This window comes from Hyperolius riggenbachi, chromosome 9 (assembly GCF_040937935.1).
Source record: "Hyperolius riggenbachi isolate aHypRig1 chromosome 9, aHypRig1.pri, whole genome shotgun sequence".
Lineage (NCBI taxonomy): Eukaryota > Metazoa > Chordata > Amphibia > Anura > Hyperoliidae > Hyperolius > Hyperolius riggenbachi.
Genome location: NC_090654.1, coordinates 262,073,137 through 262,100,890, shown reverse-complemented (window position 1 = coordinate 262,100,890; position 27,754 = coordinate 262,073,137). Strand labels below are relative to the sequence as shown.

At 46.4% G+C, this 27,754-nt stretch overlaps 1 protein-coding gene across 1 annotated transcript; it reads right to left on the bottom strand.

Moving 5' to 3' along the window:
- Positions 1–268: 268 nt before the first annotated feature.
- On the bottom strand, positions 269–23,679 carry DHRS7 (dehydrogenase/reductase 7). Its single transcript, XM_068252153.1, has 7 exons — positions 23,437–23,679; positions 19,332–19,484; positions 17,048–17,154; positions 15,818–16,057; positions 11,913–12,035; positions 8,666–8,881; positions 269–1,363 (listed from the first exon to the last, which is right to left on the bottom strand). The coding sequence occupies exons 1-7, from the start codon at positions 23,561–23,563 to the stop codon at positions 1,325–1,327; spliced, it is 1,005 nt and encodes a 334-aa protein (XP_068108254.1). The 5' UTR covers positions 23,564–23,679; the 3' UTR covers positions 269–1,324.
- Between the last annotated feature and the right edge of the window lie 4,075 nt (positions 23,680–27,754).

Genomic DNA, 27,754 nt, shown 5'->3' with positions numbered 1-27,754 from the left:
GAAATGCAGTATGCAGGACGGTTGCAATCATGCAAAATTCTGATCATAATCAGATTGCATTAGCATGAAAGGGTTCCTGCAACTTTCCTTGCAAAGTGCAATCAGGGGCAATCACATTGTGTTTTGTAGTAAAACTCCTTGCAGTCTGAGAGCCCTAAAAGTTGGGCAGTAATTCCTTTGGTGGTGTAGGTCTTGTTCCTGTGCCCGGTCGTGTGATGTACCATGTGATCTCTTAGCATGGAGAATACTAGAAACGGGAAACAAGGGATAAATGCTTTGATATAGTTTATTTGAAATTTCTATAAAACATTGCATTATTAAACTTGAAGTAGTACAGAGTCGTCTACATCAGGGCAGGTATAACAGATGGTAGAAGCTAGAAGTTCATCCTTTCACATGCAGAAGCCCCTTGTAAAGGCAGAAACACACTGAAGAGTGCTTTTTAACCCATATTTGTATTTAAAACACGTTCCCATTAACCTGCATTAAAATTGCAACAACAACAAAAAAGCGCTCTGCAGTGCTTGTTATACCAGTTTGAGTGCTAGTTGTGTAATTTGTCCAGTTTCTGGAGCTCTGCACATCCATGTAGATAAATCATTCGGGTACAGCCTCTGTATGAAAGTGCTGCCATGTCTCCTGCTGTACTAATCCAATCAACGATCTAGTCGATCGTTCGGGAAACTGTACTTTTATTAGGCACTTTAAAGGGAACCTGAAATTGGAGATAGATAAAAGACAGAAGATACCTGTTGCTTCCTTCAGCCCGATCGCTCCCACACCGTCCTCTTCTGCCTGTTTGTTTGCCCACAATTGGCCCCAGAAAGTCCTCCGGGCTGGGGCTAACTGCGCATGCATGGCCTGGCCACACACGCTCCTCTGTCTTGCTCCCATTGGCGGGAGCATTCTGCGCACACACGAACTAGTGGATTTTCCAGGGCCATTTGCGGGCAAACAGACAGGCAGAAGAGGACAGCGTAGCAGCGATCAGGATGGAGGGGGCTGGAGGAAGCCCAAGGTTTGTATCTTTTCTTTATGATCCTCCATCTCAGGTACCCTTTAAAAAGTTATCCCTTAGTAGACACTGCAAGCGTAAAATTGACCGGATGCTCATGGTACAGGCCACTTTCTAGGGTTATGAAGACTGGCACATGGGAATGCTTGCATTACATGATTAGGAACACTGTAGCATCATTCAGGTATAGCTGAGCAGGAAATCCATATCCTATACTGTGCTATCCAGTAATCACACTGCCTTCTGCAGCTTCCTGTGGTGACAATGCTAGAAATAGCCCTGCGGATTGTCTGCTCATAGAGACGTCTGTTAGGAAGTCTTTTTAGTAAAGTACCAAGAATCTGCATCCTGGAATAGAAAGAAAAAGACATTAAATGCCACAGTCACAAATAAGAGTAAAAATAGCACAGCTAGCTGGTGACATCACGGCCGCCACAGAGAACTACACTTAAAGAGAACCTAGCATTTTTTTCATTATTACCAAACAACTCTGCATATTGTACATGAAACAAAAATAGCATTTGCAATTTATAGAACACTAGCCATTAGGCCCATTACATTAAAAGGGGACTAAGCACCACTTTTTTTTTCCTGGTCTCCAATAACTATAGGAGCCGACATGTCCCCCCCCCCTTTTATCTAGCTACCCATTTTTTGTACAAGGGAACAAACAAACACAGAACATTTATATCGCGCTTTTCTCCTGGCAGACTTAAAAACGCCAGAGCTGCAGCCACTCGGACGCGCTCTATAGGCAGTAGCATCGTTAGGGAGTCTTGCCCAAGGTCTCCTACTGAATAGGTGCTGGCTTACTGAACAGGCAGAGCCGAGATTCAAACCCAGGTCTCCTGTGTCAGAGGCAGAGCCCTTAACCATTACACTATCCAGCCACCTATCCAGCCACAAGGGAAGGTGTGAAGATGGCATTTGTGACATCTTTAAACTGTGAAGCAAATTGTCCACTCAACCTCCTTAACCAACCTACCTACCTACCCCCCCCCCCCCCCCCCCCCCCCATGAAGGCATTTTGTTTGCTCTGCTAATGTGTGCAAAAAAATGACTCAAGCACTTAAGGACCGGGCTCATTTGCTGTGATCTGTGCTGAATGGGCTCTCCAGCCCACAGCACAGATTGTGTTTCAGCCAGGGAGACCAGACTTCCCCCCCCCCCTTTTTTTCCCCACTAGGGGGATCTGATTGCCACCAGCTATCTTTGTGTTGCGGGAGCTCATCAAAGCCCCCCTCCGCAGCGATATCGAGGCTCCCTCTCTTTCCCTCCCTCCCCTGGCAGGCACAGGACGGTGATGCGTACTTCCCCAATCAGAGGCCGGGGATCGCCGATCTCCTTTACGGCGCTGCTGCGCAGCAGCGCCGTATGATGTAAACAGCAGGGATTTCTTCCCCGCGTGTTTACATTTAGCCTGCGAGCCGCAATCGGAGGCTCGCAGGCTGTTCACGGAGACACCCTCCGTGAACTGACATGGAAAGGCCGCTCCATGTAAAACGACTAACGACCAGCCACCGCCTATCGGCGTTAGGCGGTCGTTAAAGAGAGTCTGAAGCGAGAATAAATCTCGCTTCAGACCTCATAAATAGCAGGGGCATGTGTGCCCCTGCTAAAACGCCTCTATAGCGCGGCTTAACGGGGGTCCCTTCACCCCCAAATCCCCCTCGATACACCGGGGGAGCGCTTCCTGGTTGGGGCAGGGCTAACCGCCGCAGCCCTGCCCCACACGCGTCTGTCAGCGCGTATCTCCGCCTCTCCCCCGCCCCTCTCAGTCTTCCTTCACTGAGAGGGGCGGGGGAGAGGCGGCGATGCGCCGCTGACAGACGCGACTGGAGGCAGGGCTGCAGCCGTTAGCCCTGCCTCCAGGAAGAGACAGCCAGCGACTTTTTCACGACACACTTTTGCGGGGGGTGGGTTGGGGGTGAAGGGACCCCCGTTTAGCCGCGGGATAGCAGCGTTTTAGCAGGGGCACACGTGCCCCTGCTATTTATGAGCTCTGAAGCGAGATTTATTCTCGCTTCAGAGTCTCTTTAAGTGGGTAGACACCGAAGCAAAAAAAAAAATAAAATACATTAGTAGCAAAGAAAATATTCTCATTTTTATTTTCAGTTATATAGTGTTTTTTTATAACATTGCACCACTCTCTAATATTTGCAGTTTACACACTACTCAGCATTCTAAATTATTTTACAGAGCAGGCCAGTGAACTTTTGACCTGTCCTCTGCAGAGAAAAAGAAGAAGATACACTGACTGACAATTGTGATAACAAGCTTCAAAAGACAGAGCTCTCTGCAACTTTGAAAGTCATGGAGCTCAATGGCTCTTTTGCATAGATAACAATTGGAGTTTCTTAACTTTTCCTGTACTGGAAACAATTTTAGACTTCTGTCTCTGCTCCTAATGTTTTATTTCTTAGCTGTACTACACATACAAATAATCATAATTTTTTTTTCCGCTTCAGTGTCTCTTTAAAGAGAATCTGTATTGTTAAAAATCGCACAAAAGTAAACATACCAGTGCGTTAGGGGACATCTATTATCCTCTGACACAATTTCGCCGCTCCTCGCTGCATTAAAAGTGGTTAAAAACAGTTTTAAAAAGTTTGTTTATAAACAAACAAAATGGCCACCAAAACAGGAAGTAGGTTGATGTACAGTATGTCCACACATAGAAAATACATTCATACACAAGCAGGCTGTATACAGCCTTCCTTTTGAATCTCAAGAGATTATTTGTGTGTTTCTTTCCCCCTGTTCTCATGCACTGAGGTTTCAGGCTGCTTGTTTCTTCCTGCAAACAGCTTTGCCCTTGTCTGTAATTCTTCAGTATGTGAAAGCCCAGCCAGCTCAGAGGACGATTTATCCAGCTTGTAAAAGATAAGAGAGAAGAGAGAAGCTGCTCTAATCCTAAATAACACACAGGCAGTGTGCATACAGGGGCCTGGAAGGGGGAGTTCATAGCAGAACCACAACACTGAAGAACTTGGCAGCCTTCCAGACACAGGCTGACAAGAGAGAGATAAGTTGATTTATTACAGAGACAGTGATAGTATAAAGTGCTGCAGTAAGCCAGAACACATTAGAATAGCTTTTTGAACTTGTAGGATGATAAAAAAAAAAGGTTGCAATTTTTGTTACGGAGTCTCTTTAAGTCCTTATCTGCCTGAAACTTTTGTGGTCGGGAAGACCACGGTAGTAGGCTAATAAAGCCCTCTACTAAACTTTTAAATGTAAAAACAAAAAGACTGAGGCTGAGTTCACAGTGGGACGTTAAAGTCGCACGTTAAAACCGCATTTAACGCAGAATAACTCACTGCAATGAAAAATCAATGACCTGTTCACAGTGCACACGTTGCGTTAGTGTCTAATGCTGCACGTTAAGTAAAAGTACTGCATGCAGTGCGTTATACACGTTATTAGCTGCGTTAGACTGTTTGCACATGCTCAGTAATGACTTGGAAGCATACTTTTCATTGCCTGTATTTTTTACTGTATCTGCTGTATGTGACGGTAACGCTGCGTTGCCACTTTTTGGGCGGGTTGCGTTGTAAGTTTGCGGTGCGACTTTAACGTGGCATCAAAATGCAACGACCCACTGGGAATCTAGCCTCAAGGTTTTTTTTTTTTCTACTAACCTCCTTAGCGGTATGCCCGACACTGTGTCGGGCATACCACTTCTATGGCCCCATGAGTCCCCCTTAATGAAATTATTTCCCTAAATGACTGTAAATGCATTAGCTAGCACTAGGCTAGCTAGTAAAAGTGTCAGCACCCCTGGATCCCCCCCCCCCCCGAACTCCCGTTTATACATTACCCCCCCCTGGATCCAGCAATCGCGCAGCCTCCCATCACAGCTCCAGACATGACGTCATGTGCGATCCTCCCCATAATGAATACCGAAGCTGTCTGGGGAGGCTGCGCCGATCGCTGGATCATGTATAAACGGGGGATCGGGGGGTGCCAAACATTTACTAGCTAGCCTAGTGCTAGCTAATGGATTTAAAGCCATTTGCCCAAATTATTTTGCTATCGGGCAAAAAGTTACAAAACATCCTGAGCGGCGTAATGCTCAGGAGGTTAATGAGCCACATTAAATGTGCTATTGAGATGCCCCGAGTGCTAAAACGTGTGTTTCGTTCACCTTAAGCGACGCTACGTCGTATATACTATAGGCCCTCTTTTTTTCTTTCAATTCTCCCTCCCTCTCTGCTCTACTGCGCATGCACACTACAGTGGCAGACACAGGCACCAGATGTGACAGCCCATGTTCGTCCATGGGGTGGGATATATTTAAAGTAAACCGTGGGTGAAAATAAACTGATGTGAACCAAAATTGTATCCACTGTATACTCAGTTACATCGTTAGTTTGGTAAAAAAAAAAAAAAAGGAGATTTTTGTCCAAGTCAAACCAGAAAAAAAAAACCCTACTCTAAAAAATTACTTTTTGTTTAGGTATCCCATGTTTATATCTTATGTTTAATACCTAATACACACAATGGCGATCATTCATGAAAGTGTTGTCGGTAACAAAAGTCCGTGCGGGAAAACACCGCTGTCAGTATTTTACACTTCTGGGTGGTCACTCATAAAAATGTTGCCTGTTGCGGTACAAGTGCGGAGTTTTTCTGGAACAGGCTGGTGGTAGGCATGCAGAAACAGGAGAAGCTGGCCGAGTCCCTCCATGCGGTGTTCTCTCTGCTGCTGCTTGGGAGGTCTGTCCCATTCACTTACATGTACTCCGCAAGCTTATCGCCACAGCCAGGAGAGCGGTAATAACGTCCGCATACCGCTTGTGTTAGTTTTTATGACTTTACATTTTGTTACATTTCCGCATAGAATCACCGCACAATGCGGTAATTTATCGCTCTGCTCGGGCAAGTCCGCTTCGCATGCGGAAACAGCCTTTATGAATACACATTTTGCTCAGTGCTCGGTAAAGTCAGCTGTTTTAAGCATTTCCGCATGCGGGAATGCTTTATGAATGATAGCCAATGAGATTTTCTTGCAGATTTACTGCCAGATCAACTATTTCCAGCATGTCCAATCTCATTTCCGATTCATTTTCCATAGAAGTGAACGAAAATAGATTGGAAAACACATCGGACATGGTGGAAATAGTCGATCTGGCAGTAAATCTGCAAGAAAATCTCATTGTGTGTATTAGGCATAAGCATTTACTAAGTACATTTAATGTTTAATTGTCTTGTCTCAATGGCAGTCTATTAAGTGTCCTAGAGCTAAAATACATGAACTATTGACTTTTTTTATTAATCTATTGCCTACAGTCAGTCAAAAGCTCTTCTCTGTAGGAAAAACTTTTATGGATGCAATTCCTTAGCAGTGAGGGCTACCCTATAATCCAACAAGAGAGAAACTGTCACTTGCATGCCTGAAGGTTAACTCCAGATAAAAAAAAAAAAAAAAAAAAAAAAGAGAAAGAAAGAAACAGCCTGGTTATTAAAGGGGAACTGAAGTAAGAGGTATACGGAGGCTGCCATATTTATTTCGTTTTAATCAATACCAGTTGCCTGGCAGCCCTGCTGGTCTATTTCTCTGCAGTAGTATCTGAATAACACCAGAAACAAGCATGCAGCTAGTCTTGTCAGATCTGACAATGTCAGAAACACCTGATCTGCTGCATGCTTGTTCAGAGGCTATGGCTAATAGTATTAGAGGCAGAGGATCAGCAGGAGAGCCTGGCAACTGGCATTGCTTAGATGGAAATATGGCAGCCTCCATATCCCTCTCACTTCAGTTGTCCTTTAATAGGTTTGGCACTGTACATACATATCTATCTCATCATATTATCTTGGGTACACTTTAATGCAGTTCCCGCACGCGGTGAAAAGAAAACCCCCAAAACTTGCTGTTCTCACTACTTTTCCGCACTTGTTGCCATGAGTCAGCTGCCATCATGTGACTGTCCGATGACGCACATTAAAGAAGAAAAATAGCCTGCAGGAAACCATGGGCGTTTCCATGGACCCAACTGTGATCCCTTAAAAAGCGTACCCAGGATGGCAAGTTAAAAAAAGTAAATACTCTCTTTTCCTGAAATTATAACATGCCCTGAAAGTAAGCCCTAGCAGGAATTAGGAGCATGCTCGAAATATAAACCCTACCCCAAAAGTAAGCCCCAAACGGCAAGGAGGGGAAAAAGTACGGCAACTTGTGTTTCTACTGGAGCTGATGGTCTCACAGGCAGGACAATAGCTCCATTATTGGACCAATCACTGCACTCGCTGCTACTCAGCAAGTGCAGTCATTGGCCCAATAAAGCCATGATCCTGCCTACAAGATCATGGGCTCCAGCAGAAACACAAGTTGTCATACTTCTTCCACATAGGCTGAAGATCGGGGACACAGCAGCATGGAGCTGGGGAAAAGAAGAGGATTAGGGGGACATCGCAGGACATGACTGACAGCACGACATGGAGATAAGGGTAAGAGGAGGATGCAGGGGGACATCGGAGGACATGGGACACGAGGAGGACATAGGTTTACATGGGACACAGGAGTTTAGGAAATAGAGGACACTAAAGGTACAAGGGGGACACGGGCACTCAAGAGGTGGATCCAGCAGAGGAAGAGGTGGCACAGTGGGGAAGGCAGGAGGACACAACACAGGAACTTGTGTGTTCATAGAAATCTAAAACATCCACTGAAAATAAGACCTAGCAGAACATTTGGATCAAAAATTTGTATAAGACACTGTCTTAGTTTCGGGGAAACATGGTACTTACCTAAGAAGGGGAAGCCTCTGGATTCAATAGAGGCTTCCCATGGCGTCCTCTGGTTCCCTGTTGCCAAGAACAGACCCCAGAAGAAAGCAGAAAAAGGGCTTGATCGGTAATTGGTTTGCGGCCTGGTTACTCTTCAGGCACAAGCGTGGCCATACAGTGCCTGTGCGAAAATGCCTGCACAGTAAGCCGGAGCCGCTTGAGTGGCTGTACCCACGTCCCAGAAGGGGTGGGGGGAACGGAAGATAGCATGGGAAGCCTCAGGCTTCCCTTACCTTAAAGTGACTCCGAGCTTATAAAAAAAATGAAAGTTGTACTCACCTGGGGCTTTCTCCAGCCCAGTGCTGGTCAGGAGGTCCCACGACGGCGTCCTGGCTCCTCTCCTTCTCCCCGCTCCGGAATGGCTGACAGGCCGCAGCCCGGGCGACACTCGCCCGAGTGTCGGGCTGCTCCTTCCGCGTATGACGCGGATTACGTCACACGCCGGCCGCCTCGCGTCATCACGGCGGCTGGCGTGAAAGTACTGCGCATGCGCGATTAAAGTGCGCATGCGCCGTACTGCCACGCCGGCCGCAGTGATGACACGAGGCGGCCGGCGTGTGACGTAATCCGCGTCATACGCGGAAGGAGCAGCCCGACACTCGGGCGAGTGTCGCCCGGGCTGCGGCCTGTCAGCCATTCCGGAGCGGGGAGAAGGAGAGGAGCCAGGACGCCGTCGTGGGACCTCCTGACCAGCACTGGGCTGGAGAAAGCCCCAGGTGAGTACAACTTTCATTTTTTTTATGAGCTCGGAGTCACTTTAAGTATTTACATCTTTACCTTTGTGACACCTCAGGTTCTCTTTAAGTTTTAGAAGTACAGGGTACATGAGGACTACAAAAAATATATACAATAATAACATACCAGTCCTTTTTTAAAGCTTTCTATTCTCTTCTGGCCAATTTTTTCAGTTATCCACCATGCCCATGTAGGCATGTACTGCCAAAGGTAACATACTAATAAAATTGGCTGGTCTGAAATCCAGGTTTCCTTGAGGTCATTTGCTGCAGTAACCAAAATCAGGCGAGAGCAGCGCTCTGTAGGCATCTTGTAGGTCTGATCTGCTGTAGGTCCCAGAGACTGCAACATACCACGGCAAGAGGGGAGGTTATTATGTGTGCCTTGTCCATCATATGAAACACATCAACACATGACAATAGGTATCTCTACAGAAAAAAAAAAATCCATATGCAATCCAAAAATCAAGATACACTTTTTTTTTTAAATGGTCAAACATGAAGTTTCATATTCCTTAAAGGGACTCTGAGCAGTGCAGAAACTATGGAAAGATGCATATCATTTTAAAACTCTCTTTCTCCTCTTTCCAATGATATATAAACCACCGCCCTACGCCTTTTAGTTTTCGCTATTTTCGCGATTGAAATTGCCGCGGCTGCGATTTCAATCGCGAAAATAGAGAAAACTAAAAGGCGTAGGGTGATGATTTAGGTGTCGCCAGAAAGAGGAGAAAGAGAGCTTTAAAATGATATCCATCTTTCCATAGTTACATTGTATTACACAGGGCGACTTTTTCTGCTGAATGGAGCTGCTGACACTGGGGAAAGTGTCGTCCTGTGTAATACAAGTAACTATGGAAAGATGGATATCATTTTAAAGCTCTCTTTCATCTCTTTCTGGCGACACCTAAATCATCGCTCTACGTCTTTCAGTTTTCTATATTTTCGCGATTGAAATTGCAGCCGTGGCAATTTCAATCGCGAAAATAGCGAAAACTAAAAGACGTAGGGTGGTGGTTTATATATCATTGGAAAGAGGAGAAAGAGTTTTAAAATGATATGGATCTTTCCATAGTTTCTGCACTGCTCGGAGTCCCTTTAAAGAGACTGAGGCCTCTCAAAAATCCTTTTTATTATTATTACACAATCCTGTTTAACACATTAGCCCTACCTAAACCGCTGCATCGGAGCACATAGGTTTACATGGAACACAGGAGTAATTTTCTAAATCCCCCCCCCCCCCCCATCTCCCCCGCAAAATCCACAACTTTTTTGGTCGTGGATTTTGCTGCCCTCTACTCTTCCGTGAGAGGCAGATCTATGAGCCGCAGCTCTGCCTTCATGCACAATCTATCAGCGGTGGATCTCCGCCTCTCCCCCACCCCTCTCAATGAAGGAAGACTGAGAGGGGCAGAGGAGAGGCGGCGATCCGGGCTGACAGACACATGGAGAGGCAGAGCTGCGGCGGTTTAGGTTGGGCTAATGTGTTAAACAGGATTGTGTAATAAAAAAAGGATTTTTAAGAGGCTTCAGGGTCTCTAAAGGGAGTCTGAAGCCAAACATAAAAAAGATACTAACCTAAGGAGAGGGAAGGCTCTGAGTCCTATAGAGCCTTCCCGCGCCTCTCCTTGTCCCATCTTTCCTGCGCTGGCTCCCCAGTTAGCAGTCTCCGACCCATGGGTCAGAGACTGCTGTTCTGCCACGGGTGGGCTTTGGAGGTCTTCGAGAACACTCAGGCCCCCGAAGACTGCTGAAGCCTCCCGCATCGGGAGATTAAAATGGAGGCGCCTGCGGGGGAACGAGGGGAGAAGGAGAGGAACGGGAATGCTCTATAGGACCAAGAGCCTTCCCTCTCCTTAGCTAAATTTCTGTTTTTTTTTTTTATATTTGGCTTCAGAATCCTTTCAGGTTCGTGGCTAAAAGTATTGTAGGCCATAGATCAGCAGGATGACCAGGCAACTGGTTTTGTTTAAAAGGAATAAATATGGCATACTCTATATCCCTCTCAGTTCAGGTGTGCTTTAAAGAGAGCCCGAAGTGGGCTCATGAAATGAAAAAAAAAAAACCCAAAAAAAACTAGACTACCTGATCCAGGGGCTGAGCGGATCAGGTAGCCTCCAAAACCGCAGCTCCAGTGGATCGCTATGGCCCACTTTCACTTTTTTGACCTCTTGGCAGTTAGAAACAGCTGTTATTTCCCACAATGCTTTGTGCCTAGGTCATAACATCACACTGTGGGAGGGGTTTCACCCCAGTATCAGTCATAAAGACCCCCCTGATTATCTATTCAAGAAAAAGATAATGATTTCCCATGGGAACGGTGGTATCAGCTACTGATTGGGATGACGTTCAATCCTTGGTTACAGGCAGGGCTGTGGAGTCGGTACAAAAATCATCAGACTTCTCATTTTATGAAACCACTGACTGACTCCAGGTACCCAAAATTGTTTCGACTCCCGACTCCAGAGCCCTGGTTACAGGTCCCTCTGTAAGGCTGAAAGTAGGATTCATCATGTCCTTTTCTGCTGCGTTTCAGTAAGGGTAGGTAGACACTAACGGATTTGTGACAGCAGATGCACAGTCACTGTCCACAGCATGAGCCAGTATGTGTCTGCGGCATTGGACGTTTGCTATTATGACATGTACTTTGCCATAATTATCGGCACTGCATAATCTTGCATTACTCTCACGACAATGAAGACAGGGAACTTGTACAGGGACAGGGAACAGGTATGTATAAACAGATCCTATGAATAGCAAAGCATTCGCCAACATATCTGCTTATTCACTGCAGAAAATGGGCTGTATTTAAAGGGATTCTTGAAGAAAGAAAAAACTCCCCCCCCCCCCCCCCCCTCCCTCTACTTGCCCAGGACTTCCTCTAGCCCCTTGCAGCTGATATGTCCCACGCCACACCTCCGCTGTCAGCCACCGGCCTGGGGTCCCCACCGGTGCAGAGGCCGGCCTCGAAATCGTCCTCTACTGCGCCTGCGCCACTGTCAATCAAGTCCATGCTATTGCTGCCAGCGTCCTCGCCCCCGGTGCCAGGAGCATGCTGCACAGTACAAGAAAATCTCTATTGCGCAGGACGCGCCTGGAGCCCGAACGAGGACACGTGCGGCCAGGGCCGTGCATGTGCAGTGGTCGAGACAGACTCAATCACCGAAACTTGGCTGCGGAGGATCGCAAAGCACTGGCGTGGGCACATCTGCAGGAGGCCAGAAGAAGCCTCAGGTAAGTAAAACTGCCTTTGTTTGCTACACTTAAGTATCCCTTTAAGTGGGAACTGAGCCTTAGCCCTTGTTATGTATGAACTTTTGCCATTTCAGCTTCCCATTTATTGCATAGTTCTGTGTCGTATGATAATGCCGTACCTTATTTGCCTGTTCAGTAAATGCATTTTCCACAATTTTTGACTGCACAGGTCCCGGGCAGATGTTGCTGACGGTTATTCCTGGGTAACATCCAAGTTCTACTCGGAGACTGTTGAAAAAACCCTATTGATACAAGAGAGCACACAATCTGATCAGCCTATAAAAATACATTTTTTTTTCTGGGGAGTCAAAGTCATGACCTCATGCTTCACAGCCAGGGGCAGTACCTCTGGACCATTCTGCTGACTAATGCTATCTATCTATCTATCTATCTATCTATCTATCTATCTATCTATCTATCTACTAAGCAAGTCTAGTTAAAAAAAAAAAAAAAAGTAAGTGCCAGCCAACCCCTTTCCTTCCATGTGGCGTGTTCCTGGCCAGCCCCCTCACCCCTCAAGTGACTGCACACCTGCCCACCACCCTCTTTACTGGGGCCCACATTGTCTAAAAGTCCTGGGTTGTCTCTCTGCGTGCGAAACGGCATACATTTAAAAAAAAGCATTTAAGGATTTAAACGCATTACCGATATTCTACTATCACCTTTCGTAACCTATCCCTCACATTAACCCCCCTCCAACCTATGCCTAACACTAACTAGTAACTCCACCAGTGTCTGGCTACACTTCTAGCACCGACTGCTACTTGGCACCTGCTGTAGCTGAACCCCGGCACCAAAACTAAGTCCCGGCACTCAGCCATACTATAGCGTGCCGTGCACCGCATAACTCTGCGTTCCTCTCACCACTACAGAGATACAGAATAGCCAAGCAACCATTCCCGATCAAACTGACACAGCCAAATGGTGCTCAGCTATAGTTAGGCAAGCCCCACATTCTAAATTAGACACCCGCCGTAGCAGAATCATGGCGCCAAAACTAATCTCTAGCGCTTAGCTATACTATAGCTGAGTATATATTTCCGATCACTGATCTGCCACAGCCTAATGGCACTCAGCTATATTTGAGTCCCTAACAATGCGGACCTGAACTCAGAACGTCCTCTCTGCTCTAAAAGACATATGCAACAGCATAATAACCATTAAACACAAAACATTTGTTACAGCTGATACAAATCCTAAAATAATTCTGCAGTGTTTCCACTTTGATTCTTGGAAGCAGAAATATTGTTAACAGCCTCTGCTTTCAAACAAGCTTATCTTCCATCACTGCCATAGCAGTCATGTGACACGGGGAGAGTTCAAATTACAACTTGTGATTAGACACAGATGAGAGGGAATTAGACAGGCTAAACTCTCTAAATACATACAGGGTGCATTTCTGTTTTTGCATTTCTGTTTTTTCCTTCTGCCTTATCCTATGCAAGAGTTCAGGTCCACTTTAAGGATTAATATGCTGCACAAAACTCCCTACGCCGCTGTCCAGAGTTTGGCTGTACTATATCTAACTCTGGCACCAAAATTACACATTCACCGCCACTATAGCTGCATATTGTATTGCGGCCTAAGACGGAGCCCACATTACCAAGCATGCCTCACACACATTGCACCTGTTCCAGCTACACAGGGGGCATGCCAGGGTATAAGAGTGCAACAATGGCACAGTGGGGGGGGGGTGTAAGAGGTGGACACAAGCAATACTGCTGAATAATAATAACAACAACAACAACAACTAATACGTCCTTAAAGAGGAACTCCAGTGAATATAATGTAATAAAAAAGTGCTTGATTTTTAAAATAATTATGTATAAATGATTTAGTCAGTGTTTGCTCATTGTAAAAATCTTTCCTCTCCCCGTTTTACATTCATCACATGACATTTTTACTGCTGGCAGGTGATGTCACTGGAAGTAGCTGCTGCTGCTTGCTTTTTTGGCAGTTGGAAACAGCTGTAAACAGCTATTTCCCACAATGCAACAAGGTTCACAGACAGGAAACTGCCAGGAGTACCATGGTCCTCAGTTTCCTGTGGGAGGGGTTTTACCACAATATCTGCCATACAGAACCCCCTGACGATCCGTTTGTGAAAAGGAATAGATTTCTCATGTAAAAGGGGGTGTCAGCTACTGATTGGAATGCAGTTCAATTCTTGGTTAGAGTTTCTCTTTAAGGTAGTCCTACATGGGTGGATAACTCATCCAGCAAGAAACTGGTCACTCCCCAGTTGGACTGATTGGGGAATAGTAATTTATCTCCCATCTTGTTAAAGTGAAACTCCAGACTAAAAATTGACTCAGCAGCACTGGAAAGGCTTGGTGTTTCTTTGACTGTTTCACAGCATCAGAACTTTTTTTCCTCTTATACAAACCTCATTTTTAGCTGCACAGAAAAAAACTGCCCGGGCATTTTTCCCCTAATGCTGTGCAAACCATGATGGGATTTCTGAGGATGTTGTTCTCGTTCTGCTGTTTTGGTGCATTTTTTTTTTTTTATTTTTTTTTTACACATTTTGAATTTGACATTTGAAGCCTGGCACACGCAGCTGGGAGGGGTTATCAGGACACAGGACAGTTGGAACTGTGTCTCATGCTCCCTGTCACCTCCTTTCAACCAAAAAGATGGCAGCCCCCATAAATCACAAACATTTGCCTGTTCTTTTAAAATGGGGTGGGTAAGAGATTATATTACCTATCTATTCTAATTTACATAACTAATGTAACTTAATGACAGTATGTTTTGTTTAGGCTGAAGTTCCCCTTTAAACAAACATTTACCACCAAGCCTGATCAGCTTGGACCAGTTGTCATTCAAGTCTGAAGTCTATTGATCAGGCTTGTAGGAATCAAGAAGTCATTAGCAGATATGTTTAAAGCGGACCTGAACTCAGAACATCCTCTCAGCTCTAAAAGATAAGCAACAGCATAATAACCTTTAGGCTGCTTTCACAGTGAGACGTTACAGGCGCACGTTAGAGCAGCCTGTAACGCAGCCCCACCGCACAGTAATGAAAAATCAATGGGCTGTTCACAGTGCCCACGTTGCGTTACGTTGTAATGCAGCACATCCGTTGAGAGTGCTGCATGCTGTGAGTTATGCGCGGCTAAGCCGCGTTAGACTGTGAGCATATGCTCAGTAGTGTTGGGGAGGAGTGGAGAGCAGCCAGGCACATGGCTAATTAATATTCACTGCACGGTGTGACGTGCAGTGTTTACTTCCTGGAGTGACCACTCTGTGCGGCGATTGGCCGGGCGGGACCACGTGATGCCGCATGCGTCCAAGAGTACGCATCACGGACGCCAGAGTGAGCTGCACAACGCGGCTCACTCTGACGTCCACATCAGAGAGCACCAGGCGATGAGTTAGGGGCACGTTATGTGTCCTATAACGTCCCCTAAATGCAACGTCCTGGTGTGTAAGTAGCCTCAAGGAAATGTTTGTTACAGTTGATACAAATCCTGCAATAAATCTGCAGTGTGTCCACTTCCTGCTTTCATGTAAGCAGGCATAGGGTTAACATCCTAAGTTTACAATTTAGCTGCTCTGCCGTGGCAGTCAGCTGACAGCTGAGAAATAAAATTACAACTTGTGCTTAGTCACAGATGAGGGGGAATTAGACAGGCTGAACTATCTAAATACATACAGGGTGCATTTATCTCTGTTTTCCTTCTGTCCTGTACAAGAGTTCAGGTCCACTTTGAAAGCGATTTAATCTACAGCAAGGTTCTATTGTTCCATTGGCATACAGTAAATAATCACCCTCGTAGGATATGCTTTCCTCTAAACAGGTAGCAAAGATTGCTTTGGTTGTTTTTGCAGAGGTGAGCACTCCCAGGTCCAAGTTTGTAATATTCCCAGCATCCTAGGAGATTTTTTGGAACCCATTCACAGCCACTCCCACAGATAATTACTGGCCAATCAAGATACTCTATGTAAAAAAAAAAACAGTGCCATAACACTGCTTGGTCCCAAAAAATTAAAACAAACAAAAGCCATAAGGCTTACATACCTGAAGAGCGTGCTTGCTGGCCGCATACCCTGTAGACAGGGGCACTCCCATAAAACCCGTCACACTGCTAATAGTGATAATCTTTCCTTTTTTCCGTTCTATCATGTGGGGTAAAACATGCTTCGTCAGGGAAATGGTGCCGAAAAAATTCACTTCCATCAGCCCCCGATATACATCCAGGTCTGTATCCACACAGAGTGAGCGCTGAGATCGGCCGCCATTATTCACCAGAACGTCAATCTGTGGACAGAAACATACAGTACAGAGGTACAAGCTGCATCTACAGGGCCAGATGATTGAAGGCCACTGTGTATTCTCTGGATTCCACCTCCTATGCCTAAAGCAAGAGCCCCCCTCCCCAAAACTTCCTTCATCTCTGGGCCTACCTACACCAGGGGAGGGGCTCTCTGGGCCTACCTACACCAGGGGAGGGGCTCTCTGGGCCTACCTACACCAGGGGAGGGGCTCTCTGGGCCTACCTACACCAGGGGAGGGGCTCTCTGGGCCTACCTACACCAGGGGAGGGGCTCTCTGGGCCTACCTACACCAGGGGAGGGGCTCTCTGGGCCTACCTAACACTGGGGACTCCTCTGGCAACCTTAACTGGGGTGGGGGTGCACCTGGCTAATTAATACCGGGGGCTCCTCTGGACTACAGCAGGTATAAATTGCGACAAGCGGTGCTAAAAATGACACTGCCAGAAGTGAATAGCAGCAATGAACAGTAATTATGATGCCCGATAAATAGCACGGGGTGGGAAAGCGTTAGGCATGGTGTAGTGAAGTTTAGGCACCGAGGGGAGGGGGGGGCGCGCGGGATAAATGTTGGTTAATGGCTGGGCACAATTAGAGGGAGGGTTCTGTGTGAGAGTATGGTTAGGTCATAGTAAAATAGAAATATAGTAATTAATACTGGTAATTTTACTAATATTCTACTACTGGCAATCTCCAGCGCTATTTTATAGGTATATCTTCTAGATACTGTAGCTATACTGGGTGTCACAATTGGCTACTCACAATTCCTAATACTAGGGGCACCTCCGGCTACCCATATTGAAGGCTACCTAATACTGGGCGGCACCTCTGGCTTCTGCATTGCAACAGTGTGTGGGGGATTTCTGGAGGAATGCATGGCACCCTCCTCCCGGGAGCTATGTAGCCCAGAAACTGCCCTGACCAGGACTCCACCATGTACTGGACCAACAATGAACACAGAACGGAGAAGCCTCACCCTGCCAAAATGTTCCACCACCTTGTCTGTGGCCGCCTTGTGCTCACTTATGTTGGTCAAGTCAAGTGGCACAACCAATACATCATTGTCCTTCAGGCTGCTGATCTCTGGATAGCATTCAAATAGAGAGAAAAACAAGAATTTTAGTACTTTGTAGCTGAATTATAAAAGGCAGATTAAGAGAAACTGGAGCAGCAGCAAGAGTTTGCCCAAAACAGAATTGCCAGTTGATTTAGGCCTGGTTCACACTGCAAGGGCTGCGCTAGTGATTAGCTCTTGCTAATGCAATGCTATGGGGGATTTTTACAAAATCACATCGCTCCAGTGTGAACACACACATAGGATTACATTAGAAAGAGCTTTTAAACTCACAATCGCTCTTGCAGTGTGAACCAGCCCTTGGGGCCCGTTCTCAGGGCCAAAGTCCACTGACGCAGTTGTATCAGCTTTTCAGTTACACGTCAATGTTACAGATGCTGAAAAGTGGGCAGAAGCAGACAACTGCGTTAGTGGGCTCAGGCCCTTACCGGGGCGATTACCGCTAATCGATAGCATTTTCTAAAGCACTAGCGCAATATTAGGTATATGGCGGTGATCTCACTGCCACAATTGGTGATTAGTGGTAATCACAAAACGCGGGATTGCGATTATAATACTAAAAAGCGCTAATAGCGATTTCTCAAAAATCGCAAGAGAATACAGCAATTTTACCGCGATAATATCACCAGCGTTTGGCGTTTGCCAGGGTCAATGGGCTCTAAGGGAAATCAGTTCTGGGTCCCAGATCTACTACCCGGCTAACAAACCTGCTCATGAGTCAATATAGAGTAGGCAGAGTGGATCTTGATCTATAAATGATTAATCATGATAGCAAATAAATAGGGCAGAAGTTGCCCAAGTTTAAATGAATTACATTTACTTAAATAAGCCCCAAAACTTAATGAAAATTCAAATTCTCAACTGATTTCCATTGTGGTCAACCTATTCATGTTAAAGGACAACTGAAGTGAGAGGGATATGGAGGCTGCCATATTTATTTCTTTTTTGAACACCAGTTGCCTGGCTGTCCTGCTGATCGATCTTACTGCAGTAGTGTCTGAATCACACCAGAAACAAGCATGCAGCTAATCTTGTCACATCTGACAATTATGTCAGAAACACCCGATCTACTGCATGCTTGTTCAGAGTCTATGGCTAAACGTATTAGAGGCAGAGGATCAGCAGGAGTGCCAGGCAACTGGTGTTGTTTAAAAGGAAAGTAATATGACAGCCTCCATATCCCTCTCAATACAATTGTCCTTTAACCATTTAACCTCCTGGGCGGTAAGCCCGTGCTGAGCAGGGGCTATGCCGCCGCAGGACACCGCTCAGGCCCTGGTGGGCCGATTTGCAAATTTTTTTTTTGTTACACGCAGCTAGCACTTTGCTAGCTGTGTGTACCATGCGGACACTGCCGCTCCGCGCTGATCTGCCGCTACCCGCCGCGCCCAACCCCCCCCCCCCCAGACCCCGTGCGCAGCCTGGCCAATCAATGCCAGGCAGCGCTGAGGGGTGGATCAGGACTCCCGATGACGTCATCACGATCATCGCCATGGCGACGGGGGAAGCCGAGCAGGAAATCCCGTTCTGAACAGGATTTCCTGCTTGCTCTGATCGCTGGAGGCGATCGGAGGGGTGGGGGAGATGCCGCTGCTCAGCAGCTATCATGTAACTAGCGCTAGGCTAGCTACATGATTTAAAAAAAATAAAAAATAAAAAATATTGGAGTCAGTTTTTCTGCATCTAGAATGCACGTGTAGTAGAAATAGGCCCTAATTCAAAGCCTGCATGCAGCGAGTTAGAATAATGCGATCACTTACAACGCAGTCCTGCGAATATGTCCATAGAGCTGTATGGGCAGAGAGCTGACAAGTGACAATGCATATTTGCTATTGTAACATAACTGAACATACCCTGAGGCCCCATTCACACTTGCAAAACGCTAGCGCTTTTGCTAGAGTTTTGCTCTGGTGATCTTTGGCGATTAACTCGAAAAAAAAAAATCGCCATTCACACCTGGCGATTTTTCACCATCGCCTGAAAATGGTGCAGGATACAAATTTGCGTTTGGCGATTTGCGTCAATAGCCGGTGATTAACATAAATCGCCCAAGTGAGAACGGGCCCATAGGGTATTTAAAAAGCGCTAGCGCTTGAGCGTTTTGTCGAAAGCGCCAGCAAAAATTATCAGATGTGAACGGCCCTTACAGTGTAGTCAAGACATGAAAGGAGTGAATGATACATACCGAGACACTTCTTTTTCACCCGCTGTAGCTCATCGTCACGTCGGGCGGAGAGGACCAGCTGAGCGCCCAGCTTGGCTAGCTGGTAACATAATTCCTCGCCAATGCCACTCGATGCCCCAGTCACCCACACAACACTACCACCAAATTTGCTCTCTGGAAAGAAAAAAAACAAAACAAAGTGTGACCCCAGCTAAAGCCATCATTTTAGCTTTGAGTCCAGTGTGTGCAAGGAGCTTTACAACATATACAACTTTTGCCCCCATAAACATCCCTTTAAGAATGAATGGAAGAAGGAACCTTTTGTGTGCAGTTATCAGTACCACATTCTCAGTTCAGACCAGCTTTGCATGCTAGAAAAAAACTAAAGACTGCCTCGTGCAAAAGTTGAGCTTGCATCTAGTGTGTGTACAGTTGCCTGCCGATATCACATAAAGATCTTACATGTCGGATCCTTAGCAACCCCCAACTGCATTGTTCTCACTAATCCGACATGTTGCTCGGCTCTTGGGTTAATAAACTAGCGCTTTGTCTTTGCAGTCAGCTTTTCTGAAAATCAATTAGAGGTCATAAATATTCTGCATGGCTATGCAAACACATTTGATAGCAGGAGAGTAATGAAAAGTTCAATAGGTCATCATATCTCTGTGTGGGTGCTGAATAAAACAGTAGTCAATGTGACCTTATATCTGATTCAAATATCAATCCTAAATGTTCAAACCTTAAAACCAAATAAAATACAGGACTAGCGACGGTCAATGAAATGCAAGTAATTCAAACCATTGACCCTTTTTATCCCTTTCCTGCTCTCAGAAACCATTTTCTGCTATGAAAGTGTTTTATAGTTAGAATTTCTTATCAGTGAGGGTCACACTGTAGTCACATCCTGTCTGAGTCAGGACTGAATCAGCCCCTTACATATCTGATATTTAACTCTTTCAGGCAGAGAAAGAGAAAAAAGTAACACAGCATAGTTATTTGTGTGCTAGGCACTGTACATACCCATGTCTATCTCATCATGTCACATGTCACTTCGGGTATCCTTGAAAGGGCAACTGAAGCAAGAGGGATATGGAGGATGCCATATTAATTCCCTTTTAAGAAATACCAGTTACCTGGCTATCCTGCTGATCCTCTGTCTCTAATGCTTTTAGCCATAGATTCTGAATAAGCATGCAGCAGATCAGCTTCATGCTTGTTTCTGGCATTATTCAGACACTGCTGTATCCTAATAGACCACCAGCAGGGCTGCCAGGCAACCAGTATTGTACAAAATCTTCTTAAAAGAGTACTGCGCTCCACTGGAAATACCACACTCACAGAGTCAGGGGATCGCAATTCCAGAAGGTTCACTTAACCTTGATTAGTGTTACTTGGATTCAATCACTGCACATACTTCAAAACCCTGTCCTGGCATGCTGCTCCATTAGTTCTCGGGCCTTCATCCTTCAAGGAGAACTGTAGTGAGAGGTATATGGAGGCTGCCATATTTATTTCCTTTTAAGCAATACCAGTTGCCTGGCTATTCAGCTAATCCTCTGCCTCTAATACTTTCAGCCATAGGCCCTGAACAAGCATGCAGCAGATCAGGTGTTTGACAAATTTAGACAGATATGACAAGATTAGCTGCATGCTTGTTTCTGGTGCGATTCAGACACTTCTTTAGGCAAATAGACCATCAGGGCCCTTTTCCACTTGCAGTCGCTAGCGTTCACGCTGAACGCTAGCGATTGCTGAATCGCAATTACCGGCGATTCCCCGACGTTCGCGGCCGCGATTTTGCTATGCTATGCACTGCATAGCAAAATCGCGGCAAATATCACTCCGCCGCGCGTTCGCGTTCCCGTCAAAAACGAATCGCGGTAGTGGAAATGACCTACCGCGATTCCTATGTTAAAAAGCAAACCGTAGCGATTGTAAAATCGCTAGCGGTTTGCGACTTTGCGATTCAGCCAGCGCAAACGCGCTGGTGGAAAAGGGCCCTCAGGGCTGCCAGGCAACTGGTATTGCTTAAAAGGAAATAAATATGGCAGCCTCCATATCCCTCTCACTACAGTTCTCCTTTCAGCTTTGTAGTCCATAGAAGTAGTAACAGTCCAGCTCATTCAAATACAGTTCCTTTCCTTAGGCCAAAACCATACAAACAGCAGTATGGTTTGGCTTTCAGCAATGTCTACAAACAGACTTGTCAGGAGCTGAGCAGAACACATGCTCCTCCACCTCAATTCCCTCAAAGGGAATTGAGGTGGAGGAGCATGTGTTCTGCTCAGCTCCTGACAAGTCTGTTTGGAGACATTGCTGAAAGCCAAACCATACTGCTGTTTGTATGGTTTTGGCCTAAGGAAAGGAACTGTATTTGAATGAGCAGTATTGTACAAAAGGAAATAAGTATGGCAGCCTTCATATATTTCTCACTTCAGTTGTCCTTTAAAAAGCTATTGCAGCGTGAACCAGTGCTAAATGGTCTACAGAAAATCATCAATGTTCTCCACAGACACTGGTATGGTCCCTCCCTCAGGATTAGTTCTAACTATACAATTATTGATCTCAAATGTATTTACACTTTTAAGTGGACCTGAACTCTTGCACAGTAGAGAAGGAAAACAGAGAGAAATGCATCCTGTATGCAGAGAGTTTGGCTTAATTCCCCCCCACATTTGACTAATCACAACTATAATTTGATCTCTCATCTGTCAGCTCAAGAATCTCTGCAAAGCAGCTAATTTGTAAACACAGGATATTTACTCTATGTCTGCTTCCATGAAAGCAGGAAGTAGACACTGTAGATGTATTGCAGGATTTGTGTCAGCTGTAACAAAGAAATGTTTTTCTTTAAAGGTTATTAAGGTTGCTTATCTTTTATAGCAAGATAGGAAGTTCTGAGTTCAGGTCCACTTTAATAAGGTAACTGAAGAGGTATACAGAGTCTGCTATATTTATTTCCTTTTAAACAATACCAGTTGCCCGGCATCCCAGCTGGTCTCTTTGGCTGCAATAGTGTCTGAATAACACCAGAAACAAGCATGCAGCTAATCTGGTCAGATCGGACAATGTCAAACGCCTGATCTGCTGCACGCTTGTTCAGGGTCTATAGCTAAAAGTATTAGAGGCAGAGGATCAGCAGGACAGCCAGGCAACTAGTATTGCTTAAAAGGAAATAAATATGGCAGCCTCCATATACCTCTCACTTCAGTAGTCCTTTAAAGCGGTATTGTCACCATAAAAATCAAATTTCAACAGCAACTGGTCTGAGTGTATTAAGTGATAAAGATGCTAAATCTGCTTTCAAAACTTTTTCTGCTGTTATGATTTGGAGTTATCACGAGCACTGGCCCTTTAGTAGTCGTGCCAAAGAATTGCATGCTGGGGGTTCTTTTTATCTATAATCTATTCCTCCTCTTCCCTTTATTTCCCTGCCAGCTTCTTATCTGAAACCTAATCCCCTACTCACTTGTGTTTACAAGCAAGGCTGAGGCGACTCAGCGATTGGAGGAGACAAGAAAAAAGTAAAGAGCAGAAATGACATCACGAGTTAGCCTTTACTGTGGGCAAAAGACATGGCCCCCACCAGGACCAGAATTATCGTAATTTACTATATAACATTCACTGAAATCAAAACGTGGACAGTATAATACATGTGTTATGTAAGTAGGTCAAGTATTTATCTACTTATATATGTGTTTTTTCCCTGGCAAAGTATGGCTGATCCTACTGCTTTAAGGGCACCTGAACATAGACGGATATGGAGGCTGCCATATTTATTTCCTTTTAAACAAAGCAGATTGCCTGACTTTCCCGCTGATCATGTGCCTCTAATACTTTATTAGTCACAGGCATGCAGATTAGACTGAATTACCCACCTGCTTGTTTCAATTATGTGATTCAGACACTACTGCAGACAGAAAAATTAGCAAGATGCCAGGCAATGTGTATTGTTTAAAAGGCAATCAATATGGCAGCCTCCATATAACTCCCACTTCAGGTGTCCTCTCAGCCCCTTGCACAGTAAAATCTGCAGTCCCCAGGACTTCTCTCATTTAATTTTGACTGAACTGATACAATGTACACCAGGCTGAGTCATGTGATCACTGTGGCGTCTGATAGTTACCTGGTGAGTGGCCAAAGCGCTCTGCCCACAGCAAAGTTAAATCTCCATCAGCTTTAATAAGCCTGATGATCTGTATTAGCAGGTAGGCGAGGCAGCAGAGCAGCAGCAGGTGGATAAGAAGATCCATGCTGGGTGCAGCTTCCACTGGGGACGGGAGGAGCAACGTGCGGCCGTCACTGCAAGAAGCTCCCTTTGTCTCTGCCCTTCCCTCTGCTATTGCGTGATTGATACAATGTAATAACACACTTTACCCTTCGCGCTGCACAATCTCCTCCTATTTCCTTATTATGGCGGAAGCAGCGCAAGGAAGGCAGCCACCTCCCTCCTCCTCCTCCTGTGTGTTATATAAAGGCAATCACAGCGAGAAGATTGCATCCTGGGTAGCTGTGCCAGATGACTGTGAAAGCTACAACTGGCAGAGCTACTGAGCTGCAACAATTTGAGAAATGTGTTCCTTTCCACTTGCACAGACTGCTATGAAAAGAAATATAGACTGATTTTTTTATTTCTGCAGTAAAGGTGGCCATATCAAATCAAAGATAGCTTTATTGGCATGACCAAGATTCATGCAGGTATTGCCAAAGCAAGGGGAAAAGGGGGACTGGAAGGGGGCGAGGTAGGGGGACAATGGCTAAGCAGTCGGTGGACATTTTTAGGTTTATAGTTTCCTTATGCTCCTCTCAGTCTGTGGCATTTGCTAAGGGCTGGAACCCACTAGAGCAGGAGTCCCCAACCTTTTTCAGTCTGGGGACCGGTATCCAGACCAAACTTTTCACGGGAGGGAGGGGGGGGGGGGGGGGGGGCTACAGGGGACATAGTTAGTGGCAGATTCCCCCCAATTTGCAGTGGCAGGTGCCCCCCTGGGGTGTATAGGTAAGTAGGTAGGGTATCTAGGTATAGTTGCACTAGTATAGTTACCCAGTGTAGCTAGTATCGTTAGCCCAGTGTAGCTAGTACAGTCAGCCCTGTGTAGCTAGTAGTTAGCCCTGTGTAGCTAGTATAGTTAGCCCTGTGTAGCTAGTGTAGTCGGCCCTGTGTAGATAGCATAGTTAGCCCTGTGTAGCTAGTATAGTTAGCCCTGTGTAGCTAGTATAGTTAGCCCTGTGTAGCTAGTATAGTTAGCCCTGTGTAGCTAGTGTAGTCAGCCCTGTGTAGCTAGCATAGTTAGCCCTGTGTAGCTAGTATAGTTAGCCCTGTGTAGCTAGTGTAGTCGGCCCTGTGTAGCTAGTATAGTTAGCCCTGTGTAGCTAGTAGTTAGCCCTGTGTAGCTAGTATAGTTAGCCCTGTGTAGCTAGTATAGTTAGCCCTGTGTAGCTAGTATAGTTAGCCCTGTGTAGCTAGTGTAGTCAGCCCTGTGTAGCTAGCATAGTTAGCCCTGTGTAGCTAGTATAGTTAGCCCTGTGTAGCTAGTGTAGTCGGCCCTGTGTAGCTAGTATAGTTAGCCCAGTGTAGCTAGTACAGTCAGCCCTGTGTAGCTAGTAGTTAGCCCTGTGTAGCTAGTATAGTTAGCCCTGTGTAGCTAGTGTAGTCGGCCCTGTGTAGATAGCATAGTTAGCCCTGTGTAGCTAGTATAGTTAGCCCTGTGTAGCTAGTGTAGTTAGCCCTGTGTAGCTAGTGTAGTCAGCCCTGTGTAGCTAGCATAGTTAGCCCTGTGTAGCTAGTATAGTTAGCCCTGTGTAGCTAGTGTAGTCGGCCCTGTGTAGCTAGTATAGTTAGCCCTGTGTAGCTAGCATAGTTAGTCCGGATAAGTGCCCTGAGTGCCCCCTCCCTCCGCCGCTCCTGTTACCTTAAGAGCTGGCGGCCGCTTGCACTTTTATATTCTTTGGTGGCCCCTCTGCTCCATGCTCTCTCTTTTATAACAGCAGCACGTCCCGCGGCTCCTAAGGAGGAAGGAAGCAGGACAGCGGCTTCCTGTGGCGGCGATATACACCGTTACCATGGTAACCGCAGAGGGGCCACCAAAGAATATAAAAGTGCAAGTGGCCGCCAGCTCATGAGGTGAAAGGGGTAGACACCACTGAGGTAACCACCTTCCCCCCTCGGTGGTGCTTAACCTTTAAACTGGTGGGCAATTAACCTAACCCTACCCCCCCCCCCCCCCCCCCCCACCACCACCACCACCTAACCTTAACCCAATATCTTGTTTAAAGGGAGTCTGAAGTGAAAACAAAACCGATACTCACCTAAGGAGAAGGAAGGCTCTGGGTCCTATAGAGTCTTCCAAGGCTCCTCACAGTCCGTGTTCCCCATTAGCAGCCTACAACCCATGAGTTGTAGACTGCTCTCTTCCTGGCTGGGCTGGCATTCGGGAGCCTTCTGAAGCATTTGGGCTTCCGAAGACGGGCCTCTCTGCAGTGTGCATGCGCTAGCACCCTCTCCCGCGCACCCGCGGGGGAATGAGGACACCGTGACTGATAACGGACGGATAACGGGAAGATTCTATAGGACCCAGAGCCTTCCCTCTCTTTAGGTGAGGATCTGTTTTTTTCTGTATTTTAACCTCAGACTTTTTAAAAGGGCACATGAATTGCGGCTACAAATAGCAATGACAAATAGCGGCTACAAATTGCGGCGATAAATAGCAGACACACATAGAAAATAGTGGCTTATCGCGGTGCCAGTTTAATACAGTTAGTGCCAAGATTTCTGTACAACCGCTATAATCAATAGGGGAGATAACTGCACCCTTTTAAACTTGTGATGTTTTCAAATGATCCTATTATCTATCTTCTTATACTGGGCATGGGTGGGGGCTACCTAATACTTGGAGCATACTAAGGGGACATCTACCTACCAATGGGGGGGAGGGGGATCTACTTAAAGGAGTCATCAGTCAAAAAAGCTCCCGTCGTTCTACTTACCCGGGGCTTCCTCCAGCCCCTTGCAGCTGACATGTCCCACGCCGCAGCTCTGCGCTCAGCCGTTGGCCCGGGGTCCCCATCGGTGCAGAGGGCGACCATGAGGTTGTCTCTACTGTGCCTGCAAGAGCGCTACTGTCAAGACCACGTTGTCCGCTGTGTTCTGCGCAGGCACTGAACTACTGTGCCTGCGCAGTACACTGCAGACAACGTAGACTTGATTGACAGCGGCGCTTGTGCAGGCGCTAGGGGAGGTTGGCCTCTGCACCGCCGGGGACCTCGGGCCGGTACTCTAGGATCCTCTGGTCCCCCGCCATGACTCAGTTTCGCTTTCGGTGCCTGAGCCTGTCACTGGCCACTGTGTCCTTGTTCGTGCTCCCGTTGCTCTCTACTGAGCCTGCACAGGATGATCCCGGCGCCAGGAGCACAAACGAGGATTCACACGGCCAGGGCCGTGCAGGCACAGTGCCCTGTCGTCATCGAAAGTCGTGAGCCTGAGCCGTGGCGAGAGATCGGAGGATTGTAGAGGACCGGCGTGGGCACAGGCCGACTGCAGGGGGCCAGTAGAAGTAAGTAAAACTGAATTTTTCACCGGACTTAAGATTACCTTTAAGAATAGTCATGGAAGGCAAAAATGCAGTCATCAAGCAACCTTAGTGACTGAAAGTAAAATATCCTGCTTGGTGCCAGTGCCACAGTGGCTGTGTCAGGGCTCCACATGGGATGCCAAAACCATACGCACTATATTTGACTAGGTCTGTTTAACCATACCTCCCAACATTTTGAAATCCGAAAGTGGGACACTTAGGCCACATCCCTAACCACACCCCAGACACACCCCCAGTCACACATACTATACGAAAATATATGTGGGTGAGTAGGAGGGTGCCTCTGGAGAGTAAGTGTGCCCAGCGGAGCGGGGTGTCATCTTACTATTCATCCTCGCTTACCGGCAGCTGGCTCTTCTCTGTTTCCTGTGCCGTCACAGGAAGCAGAGTGAAGCCGGCTGCTGGTATCCGTGGATGAATGGTAAGATGACAGTCTGCTCCACTGCGCACACTTACTCTGCAAGCAGGGGGGGGGGGGGGGGGCGAACACAGGGGGGCACATTCGGAGGAAGGGAGGGAGGAATGTGATGCTGGCCCCGCATCCTGTATATGGCATTGGCGCGGCTTGCGCCTCAATTATTTTATCCCCCCTTTCCGCCCGGGACACAAGGGGGGTGGTGCGGAATTGCGGGAGCGTCCCCCAAATCGGGACAGTCCCGCAGGATCCAGGACACTTGGGGGCTTGCTTTAACATAAATAGTATTTTATTTCATAATAACGTAAATAAGATACCAGTGATTGTGGATTTGCGGGTCATTTACACATTGATGCAATCCTGTATAGTCTGTAGTTCCAGGGGAAGGAATCTCTGTATAGCCTGCGATTACAGGCTGAGTGACACAGGGCTGAGAG